The sequence below is a fragment of the Necator americanus genome, chromosome V (assembly GCF_031761385.1).
Source record: "Necator americanus strain Aroian chromosome V, whole genome shotgun sequence".
Classification (NCBI taxonomy): Eukaryota; Metazoa; Nematoda; class Chromadorea; order Rhabditida; family Ancylostomatidae; genus Necator; species Necator americanus.
In genome coordinates, this window is record NC_087375.1 from 21,814,917 (window position 1) to 21,825,967 (window position 11,051).

The 11,051-nt window shown below is 41.6% G+C and overlaps 1 protein-coding gene across 2 annotated transcripts; it reads left to right on the forward strand.

The window, feature by feature from the left end:
* Positions 1-1,090: 1,090 nt before the first annotated feature.
* RB195_014792 (uncharacterized protein) lies at positions 1,091-5,046 on the forward strand (the record flags this gene model as incomplete). 2 transcript variants are annotated; one of them, XM_064205202.1, is made up of 5 exons in its annotated part: positions 1,091-1,159; positions 2,974-3,024; positions 3,087-3,513; positions 3,566-3,681; positions 4,912-5,046. In XM_064205202.1, the coding sequence occupies 5 exons, from the start codon at positions 1,091-1,093 to the stop codon at positions 5,044-5,046; spliced, it is 798 nt and encodes a 265-aa protein (XP_064061082.1). The 2 variants fall into 2 exon arrangements, with proteins under 2 accessions (XP_064061082.1, XP_064061083.1); XM_064205201.1 differs by lacking the exon at positions 2,974-3,024 and adding an exon at positions 4,103-4,222.
* Positions 5,047-11,051: the final 6,005 nt, after the last annotated feature.

Sequence of the window (11,051 nt, forward strand, 5' to 3'; positions counted from 1 at the left end):
ACCCTCCTCACCTCACTATAAGAATTATCCGGCGCCGGCGCTCCTCCTTGACGCCGTTGGACCCGTCTCAGGCTTTCTGGAATTCCGCTACTCCCACCCACCCACATACACACACACAAACACTTACACACATATATACGCATTGCAGAACAAACCCGTTATTACATAGCACGATGATGTTAGGAAGGAGATTATGGCGCAGTAACTAATTTAATTATTTATTTCTGTAGCGAGCAGCACTTTCGCTTTCGCAATGCTGCTCGCTACAGACATAAATGATTAAATTAAACAAATACTTAAATATTTCAGCAAAACTGCTTCCGCATCCATAATAAGAGTGTGCGAAAATACGGATACGTTACGCTTCGTTACGCCCAAAACGATACAAGAAAGGTTTTAATAGGTCAACAAATTCGATGTTTTCGCTCATTTTCACCACAAATAAAAGCTAGGAGTGGCAAGGTTTCGCTGTGTTTGGAGCAAAAGTGTATTTACATCAATAAGATTGACGACATCAGTGAACGGATCAGTGCTCCACGCAGGTGACCTATAATATGCACCCAGTCCCAATACGTCTGCGTGAGAAGTTTGGTTGGAAACGGTGCATCTGTTGAGACTTCCATATCTCTAGCTGTACGGTAGCTCTGCACCGCAATTGGAACTGAGATGCAAAATTACTTAATCTTAATGATGTGATCTTAATGTGGTTTTATAGGTTCCACAGTAGTCACTATGTCTGTGTTGGTCGTCGTTTTGGATATTTCTATGGAAACCTTTTTTCTTTACGAAGATTTCCCATGCAACTTCCAAAAGAACAGTTGTAAACTTCTATTCGCTCACTTTGTATCCTAACATTCCTTTGACGTTGGAGTGCAAATGTGTGTGCGATTATGTCGCGAGATGTCTTTTTTCATGAATATAAAGTTTGAAAATTCCACTTAAGTGACAAGCGTTTCGTCGGTTCGAGTGGTCAAACGCATCAGGCGCATTTCGTGCGACCAATTCAGTTTTCACGCTGCGATCCGCGCAGCTCTTTTTAATCGCCGGCAAATTTATCCATTGCAGTGAAGTGCGCCTACCTTGGGCGGAGATGCAGTCATTCTCATTATTACTGCTCGCTTGTCCGACTATTGTATTTGGGACGTTTAGTATTCAACAGGTTCGTTTTAACGTCTCCACGTATTACGCTCTAATGTCTAGAGTACTTCTGTTCATGTGTAAATAAAAATTTCTAATAATCAAGTTTTGCCGTCCTCGCTCTTCGTTTGATCATGCTCCAAGCCTCGATTTAGTTACTAAAATTTCATATCTTTTGAGTCCTACAATATCTCACCCAAAACAACGAGACTGATTCAAACGGGAAAAGAATCTGAAAAAAGTGAAAAAAAGTTTGCACCTTACGAGCACTTTTGAAATTATGTGTTCCGAATGTTTCTAGAGTTTTTATTCCACTATTTCTAGTTTGTTTCGGACTTTTTGTTTTACCTTAGCCTCGTAATGTGATTACAGTCACAGTCACATGCTCAACCACAAATTTTTTCTAACTCTTCGAGGTCATGTTTGACCCTTCGAAAACTGTTCCTGGTGTAAACCGCCCTTCCTCTTGCCAGGCGTTGATTCTATACCAGGCTGCGGCACGAAATTTCGTGTAGGCACCGCTGGTTAGATATATAATCATCATCTTCGTTGGTTACAGAAGTGTTCAGTCCGGAGCAGAAGCCGTCGATTAAACGTTTTTTTTTCACAAGACACTTGTTTCACTTTATTTTCTCACATGAGAAAAAGACATCCGGATTCAATTAAACTGTGAAAAAAGAGAACTACCATAGATAAAAGTGGAAACGGGCAAAACTGTTGCCTCTGCCGTAGAGTAACACCGTTCGGAATCTATATTAAGAAACACAATTCTGCACGTTTCCACAAGCAGATCATCTCCGTTCTTAGCTGAAATACAAGTTTCCAACTGTCAAAGTTGTTTGAGAACCAAATGAAATTTTTTGGAAAGTGTGACATATTTTCAGGATCTCCTCATAGCTTATGTCTTCAGTGATTGCTCTATCTATCTGAAAGATTTAAAAAAAAATCCGGTTTTCGAACGGAAGGGAAAATATTTTTTCAAACCACGGCTGGAACCTCCTTAACGCTGTAAGAGAGTATTTTTGTAGCAGAATTCAATTTGCTATCCATTAGAGATTTTCATTCTTTCACGGCCTAGAACTGAAAAAAAGGGAATTTTTCAGGAGAAGAGCAAGATGTGGGAGCGTTGTCAAACTCTTGAATTCAAGAAATAAATCAAATGAAGAAATATTTTCCTTTGCAGAGCAGAGAAAAAAGTTCCTAAAAGAAGAATTTTAAGGAGTTTTTTGAGAGGAATTGTAGGCGTTCTTCTCAACCTTACCTCGTTCACCTGACTTCACACAATTCGAGCAAAGTTTTTGCAGTTAGAAGCGGATTTTTTAAAAACGTTTACTCAGTTTGTTTTCATAATCCCTACCGTTGTGTTTGAAAATTCCCACTGCACGTTTGCTCTCGCCCGTTGTAGAGATCACCACAGTAACTACTCTCATGACATTAACGCATTTGGATTATATTACTCGTTCGCTCAGAAAATCATTACATCCAAGGAACTGCAAACTATCCGACGCTTTCTGTGGGAATATGAATGAATATAGTATCGGCACTTCAGTGCTGAGCACTGAAGTGCCGATACTAGGCTGTGTACAAATTTCCCCATGTCCTTACGCCCGAAACATACCATATGCATCTCAATTAGAATTAGGCGCGAGAACCTAAAGTGAAACTGGCTATTTAGCAGTGCACTAAATGCTAACCTGATTTGCGCTAATTGGATCCGATTAATGCACTGAAATAGCATGAAAAAGGCATATCGGATCTAACCGAGCATAATCGGAAAAAACAGGTCAAATTGAAGCGTCATCTGTTTCCGAAAAATGCTAAACTTTTTACTTTCAGCCATGTTCCTATGCAACAGGTGGAGGAGGATGCTATGCTGCAGCTCCAGTAGTGATCCGTTTATAGCGTAGTGAGTGAGTTGGTTTCACGTTCGTGAATGTGGATTCTTTTAGAGCTACCAACTTCAACCACCGCCCCCGCCACAACTGCAAACATCGTTCGCAACGCAGTATCCTGCTCCTTCTTTGCCTTCTTACGTGCCGCCACCAGCACCGGCGCCTCCAACCTTCATCTTTCAACAACCGATGCAACTGGTGTCTCCATCTTTCGTACCCTCGCAACCGCTGTACAAACCATCCCAGACAGTGTACAAGCCACCCCAGGCACCGTACAAGCCACCTCAGTCATTTGTACACCCCTCTCCCAGTCTTTTTGAGAATCCTCCGAGCTATTTGCCATCAGCAATTTCTCAGCAGCAGTACGCCAATGCTCCACAAAATTACCCGCAACCTCTCGAGCCGTACCCTGCGCAACCGACTTATCAAGCAGCCCAGATGCCTCCAGCCTATGTCCAGTCGAGGTGTTGGAGGAGCGTCGAAGGTCGGGTTAACAGAAAAATTCTAGAATCAAAAACGACAAAACAAATTTTCAGGATTTCCTTGTTGTAGCAAAGAGTTAGAGTCATTTATGTTGGAGACGATGAACGATGAAAGAAACATAATGAAATGGAAAGGATGCAATATGCAAATGGCGGTCAATGATTTACAGGTACTTTTCAAAGCAACATTAAATGAACTTGTCCTGTTTACGGAGTTTTATTTATTTGGTTTTGCTTTAAACAGTTGGAGAATGATTTCATTTTCTCCTACTTTTCTCTGTACCAGAACAACAAGAATTTTGAAGAATATAATTTTCTTAAACTCTCTGGTACCGGAATAAGAAGAATTTTGAAGAATATGATTTTCTTAAACTCTTTGCCAGGCAGACGAACCTCTTCAAGGCCTGCAAAATCGTGTGGTGACCACTTGTACAAAAATTAACTTTTATTTCTGCTTTCAAAAGGAACACTGGATGGTAGCAAGAAAAAAAAATGATTTCTGTAAAGAGTTTTTTTGAAGTTCATAGATCTGCTTGGAGTGTTTACCATTAGTAACACTTGTAATTTTATTTAAACAGCAAAGTGTTCCAGAAATCTGCACAGTCTCGGTTTAATATTTCATTCGAAGCCGTGGTCGCCCAGTCTCAAATGGAAAACAAAAGCCGTTTTCGAGATGATCTAATGTGTAAACTACGAACCAGAGATGGGAAGGTAAGAAAGGAAGAAATGTTGAAGCAACGTTTTATTTTAAAATTATCAATTTCAACACTTCTATCTTCCGTTTGTTGACAAAGCTGCTTCTCACAGCACAAGAAAATGAGGAAAGCTCGGAAGAGCCTCAGCGCGCTTCGCAGCACTTTTTTTCTGCGAAATACGCTCACTTTTCATATGTCCAAAACAGTCATTCAGTTTTTCCACCTGATGATTTCGAAAAGGAGAGAATCGAGTTTGACCACAGTTTGCAAGGAAGAAGAAAAGCAGAATTCAGTGCTAAATGTTGTGTTTCTGTTAATGCCTCACCACCGCTGCGAAAAGTCAAAAGTAGAAAAAGCTCGCCCGCTTGCCATTTGTTTTGCTTCAGCCGTATAATTCAATGCTGATCGCTCCAACGAGAAAGACTAAAGTGGACCAACTGCTTCTGTACAGCCACTCCTTTCACTGCTATTCGGCAGAGCCAAAGCTGAACTTCAGGCCAAAATTTATCCTCCTATTGCTTCATGCACTCCCTGATCACTAATCTAATCGTGCCTATAACTAAGTGAACAAGACCAGCACAAATGCAGTGGAAAAGCAGATCAAACTTCCTCATGTATTTCTGCCATCCCCACTGTCCATTTAGAGCCAGATTTCATTAGTGAGAAAATTTGTAGATTTAGCCTGAAGGGATTTGTTTCGTACAGATCGCTCTACTCTACGCTACTGCTGAACAGTACTCGCTGGAAGGCGCCGATTACCACCCACTTTCAAGTGAGGAACTGCAGCAGCTGAACTTGCCTGAGGATATGAATGAAATCAGAACCACGGATGACATCTAAAGAATAATTTGGAAGCGACGTCGGGCTTGAAAAATGAGCAACTCACTCAAATTGCTCCTAGTGTATGATTACGAAAGAGTAGAACTTCGATTTTCGGCAAATTTCCCAGTAAGGAAATTAGTTAGTCAGAAAAAATTAATTAGTTTCTCATTTATAGGACTTCTTTGTGTTAATCACCTCAGAAGATCTAGCGAATTTTTGAAAAATAAAGACAATTTCTGAATCACTCACACGGACAATAAAACACTTTTTTCTCTGAATATTAGCTTCTGAAGAATGTAGACATCTTGTGAATATTGTTGTTGCTGCTTTAAAATAATATTGATATGACTATGAGTTCGAATAAAAGAATGCTGTAATGTTCTTCTTTGAATTTTGACATGAACAATCCTAAAGAAAACTAAAATGCAACCAATACAAGTCAACAAGGTGCGCACGACCTGAACGAGCGCACGACTGAAGATGCGAGCACCAACGAAGTCACCCTGCATTTGGAAGTGTCTTCATTCTCTTCCTTCAGCAAGGACAAAAGCACATCTTCTGTGGTTTAGAACTCAATTTTCCTCTTACGCAACACTTAATAGACGCAAACTCGAACATTTAAAAGTCTAAAGTAAAGTCGTAATTGTCTATACTTCTTAACCACGAGTCAAATGCTTTACTTTCTGAGTACGGTCTTCTACCACCTTCATTGTTCCAAGGATAGCTAAGTCATTGGTATGGGACGCTCGATTTCGAGCTGAAGTTTGGTTTACCATATCTCACGAAGAGCAGTATAATCAAACAAAGTGTGTGTCTAAAGTTACTTGATACGATTTTGACGTTTTAACGGTAACTTCACAACGACGGCTGAGAAATCTGGAGAGCTAGTGGGCAATTTCTGCAGTTTTTTTTGGGAACTAAACAGTTCTGCTCCCAGGCACTGCTTCAATACCCGGTAGTTGGTAAGTTGTTTTGTGCAAGGTTCTCAGGATACGGCGGTTAGGAAAAGTTTTCTAGTCTAGCTCCTGTGGATTGAACGAACTTACTCGTGCGAAATGTGGTCGATCATTTTGTTGAAGGAGGATTGACCTGTTTCTAACCCCCACTCTTGATTAGCGTCTCATAATTTTGTCCAATTATTTGTAGTAGACATCATCTGTATTCGATAGAGCATGTCCTATGAAGTCCTAGTGCAAAATGCCAGCGCTGCATCACAGAAAAGATATCATCTCTTTTTTTGTAGAGTATTCGGTTCTGGTGTATGTTTTCGCAGCACATCTTTATCTAACCATTGCCTTAACCACTTGTGATTATAGATTGAAAAGAATCCAATTTTTCATTTAAAAAAATTAAGAAGGTAACGGCGTCTGCAGAAGATATGAGAAGATCCTTAGATTTCACAGCGCATCCGATTGCAGCACGTGTGGAGTTCGTCATAGAAGCCTTCTTTTCTGTAATCTTCAGCAGTTTCTTTAAAGGCTTCACCCCGCGAATCTGACGTGATATGAATTTGTGATGGTCAAAAACTATAGGGGATCGCAGGTTGCAGAAAGGTGTGGGATCCCGCTCATTTCTTCCTAATCGCAGTAAAAAACGGGCAGGAAGATGCGGTTTTGAGCTTCCCGGGGCGCCATTTTCTACAACAAGTTCTGCTGGAGCGCGCCGGCCCTGTGCACGCGCCGCATCTTTGAGGCCGTTTTTTTTACTGCAATTAGAAAGAAATGGACGGGATCACACTCTTCCCTACAATTTACAACCCCGTATAAGCATAACCCGCCTGAAACTCACTCCGGATTTGTAGCGTGATGCCTATGAGCGCAGCAAGCCACGAAATTGGGGCCTCATCCCACCCACTAGCCCCACCGCGCCGCTTTGAGCGCAGCCGTTATGCAAGTTCATTATGTTGCACGTACTTCTCTACTACATTTACCAGGATACCGGTGCCTGATTGAGTTGAACACAAGCAGAGCCAGCACGTGCAGGTAACAATAAAAAAAAGTGCAATCCGTCTAGGCATATGTGTTGTACATACCTTGACTCTGGACATCGTTCGAGTGCTTTCTGTAGCGTGATGAGGGCTTGAGAAGATAACTGACTGATGGCTTTGAGTTTTCCAGGCCCTGACGAAGGCGATAACGCCGAAACGTTAGCTGTTAATATAGATCAGTACTGATCTTAGCTACAGCTCAAGCAAATCAATAAAAAGCTACGTATTAAATATGCTAAGTTTCAAGGACAGGCAAACATGGACAGAAGTCAAAGATGGGACCATAATGCTATGTTGTTCAAAAACTCAACTTACAACCGAAAAGTACACTTTGTCTGTCTAATCAAATCTAAAATGGGGCCACAATCTAGTGTTGAGGATAAATGGCGGTTTCATGCCCGCTCCACAGGCACAGATCTCCGCACACACATCGTGAACGCTACTGCATTACGGCTGCGTTCTCTTCTTTGCGGAACATCTTAGAATTTGAACACCTACGACCGTCGGCCCCAGATTATCGCTTAATAGTGTGTCCTGGTCATGAATATTCCGTTATTAATGGGATTTGAAAACAATAAGCATAGAGACCATAGTCGATTGGTTGAACTGACGCATCCGGCTGCGGCCCCCCAGACAAGCAGATGGTAATTGGTAAGCTCAATTAAACGAAATAACGGAATTTGGAAGAGTATTTTCACATCAACTTCTTCATAAAGTTCATAGCTAAAGTTTCCTCTAAACCCTGCGGAAGGCCGTAAATTCCATATCACTTAATGATGCCTACTGCACAAGGAATGAGGATTGGACCTAAGTCAGCAGTTTAAAGATGAAAACTTCATCGATGCACTGATAGTCATCTCCCGGAATTGTCGTGGATTTCAGTGGTAGCACCTTGTGAAAATATCGCTTCTATTGGCTTTTACCGTTTCAAAAACTGCATTATGTTCCGCATGAACCAGAGAATGAATTTGCTGATTTATGCGGATCACACGTATATTTGCCTTTTTAGGAATGCTTCAAATAATGTTAAAGGATAAATGCGGCTACGTAGGAAGGTTGCAAGTTTCGATTTCTCACTCGAAATTGAGTAGAATGGGGTGAAGAGGATCGCCAAAGGCAATGAGATGAAATTTTAGTTTCCCACCGTTTTGTAACTTTTCGAAGGATTCCTTATGTTCACGAGAATGCTTCGGCTTCATGCAATATGCTTCAAGTCGCTGCTTTTCCTTCAACTACACGATAGCGACCATAAAACGTCAAAAAGGAAGAAGCAGAATAAATCTTATCTCACCATCATTTACACCATTTTAATTTGTAATGGTCACTTTCACGAAATTCTCAAGTTTTCTTTTTAAATTTTTTCGACAATCTACATATCTGCGCAACAATAGACGTGGGAATGTAGTGAGAGAAGGGAGAAAAAGGAGATAAGAAGGAAAGCAGCGGTCTGGGGTCACTGCGCAGCCTACCATCCCTATCCTGATGTGAAAAACCTACGTTAGGACGATGAGAAAATAGGGATACAAAGGTCCTGCACCTATGATAACTATGCTCACACTTCCTCGAAGATCTAAAATTACATTTAGCTAGAACTCTGAAGTACTGATGTTCTTTATGTGGTAAACTTAGCAGTCTGATCAGAGTTATCCCACCAAGAAGCCGTAAGAATGCAACCTAGTTTGGACTAGTCTTCAGAGACCGATCGCGTCCCTCTTTGATGCTCCCACCAGTATTAAATCGCGACAACTAGCTGTTGAGCAGCCTTTATCGAGTCCGTTTCGCTAATATGATTGCTGACCGCGTTCTCGATCATGAAACGGGCTTTTCTGACGTAGAGACTGTGAGCGATCAGCTTCTCCTCTAAGTTGGTGTTATCGTGAACAGCAGATTCGATCTACTTCTTTTCCAACTGTTAATTCCAGTCCAGGTCGAGGTGAAATTTGAACAAATGTAAAATCCGTTGCGCGTGAGAAAGTCCCAACGAAGCAACAGAAGGTTACGAGGAAAAATCCCGTAAACAGCACGTTCATCTTTCTCGATACAGCAGAGCTTGGGTGGTCTGTGCAACAGTCAGAATACGCATAGCACCAGTGTACGAGAGGGTTCAATATTCGAATGCATCTAATTTGATGTATGAAATGTATGCCACAATCTTGCAATTTTAAACTCTGTAACAACTGGTGTGGAAAGAAGGAGATAGAGGGATTCCGAAACGGTCCACTAGGTCCGGAACCAACTTCCTCCATATCTGACCAACTATTTTTTCTCATGATGCTGCGCAATCACACTCCAGCCGATCATCAGGTTTTCACGCGATCCATAGCTTTTCTCTCGTAAGTAGCCACTTCGACCACTCCCGCCTGAGCGGTTTTTCGTCGACAAGTTTCATCTCGGCCAATTCATCAGCATTCTTCTTCTTTTTGCTTCTTTTCTTCCGAAATTTCTACAAACTCATGCTTTACAACACAACCTTGCTTGGGTCTTGATTTGTTCTTTCCATTTAAGTGTCTAAGTGCAGCACTTTGAATTAGGGACGCAGTTTTCAAAAAATGGCAACAAAAACGTACAGTGTCCCAAAAACGTCAGAGACTTCAGTTTTTCAACGAGGCAACTCCTTGCACTGCAAGAGTGATGTAGTGAAAGCGCGTAAGGTGCACCTTAAAGGCATCACCGCACGAATCTGAGGTGGTGCAGATTTCAGGTGGAGTATTCGTATACAGGATGGGAGACTACGGAGAGGGAGGTGATTCCGTCCATTTCTCCCTAATTGCCGTAAAAAACGGCCCGGAAGATGCGGTGCCGCACAAGACTGGCGCGCTCCAATCGAACCTCTTGTACAAAATGGTGCGCCAAAACGAATGAAGCTGTATCTTCCGGGCCGTTTTTTACGGCAATTAGGGAGAAGTGGACGGAATCACCCCCCTTTCCGTAGTCTCCCATCCCGTATACGAATACTCCACCTGAAATCTGCACCACCTCAGATTCGTGCGGTGATGCCTTTAAGTCAAACCACGTGTGACGAGGTATTTTGCCAGGTAATTTCACCACGTTTCGGTAATCCACTTTTCGGTTTCCAACCAATCAGCATTTGTGTTCATCGCGTGCAAAGAGATGGCCACTCAGGTTAAGTGAGGAGTAGGCTGCCTGGATTCGTAGACGATGTTTTGCTTCTAGCCATTATTGAACCCTACGTAATAGCTGGTAGAAAACAACATTGAATACTTCTGCGGATACCTTCCAAAAAAAACATTCCGTACTCAAAAATTTTTTCTCACTTTCATAGGTTGATTATCATCTGCTGGACTATCATGGGAGATGGGAATAACTTCCCCAACGGTTCAGCAGTTGAAGAACTCGTTTTCATTGAGGTATTCTCAACAACGAAAGAATTTGTGTTTGGAGGTATACAAGTAGACAGACTCAGAGCTTCTGGAACAGCACGCCACAACTTAGAAGAGCCGAAATCGCAATAAGGAGGGCAGCAGACGACAAACTTATTACGAGTTTTTACGCTTATGTAGAGCTCAGCTACAAAAGCGGGTGAGGTGTGATGCCATTAAGTAAGAAATGCTCGATTGCCTCAAATACTATGTTCGATATGTGATATCAGCAAACGACTTTTAGAACAATGAAGACTGTAAAAAATCGTACGTAGAAAATAAAGTAGGTGAATTATGATTAGAGGAAGTGTACACAACTACTAAGCCAGAAATTATTGTTTATTAATAATTGGAATAAATTATTAAGTGTTGTGTATAAGGATTATAAGTTCTAAGACCCGAACATCTAAGTTTGTTTGCGTCCGAAGAAGAAAACAGAGGCACTTCCATATGCAGGAGTTTTCCTCGACTTCGGTGATGCTCACCGAAGAACACCTCCTCAATCACCATGCGCATCCCGTTGATTGATTTCGATTGTATTTTCATTGTCTTTCAGATGTGACCTTTCGCGTTTAGACTCAAAGAAGAATTTATACACCATTTTTTCTACTCAAATCCATAACCACAAGTGTAGAGAAAGAAAACGTTTATTGTCC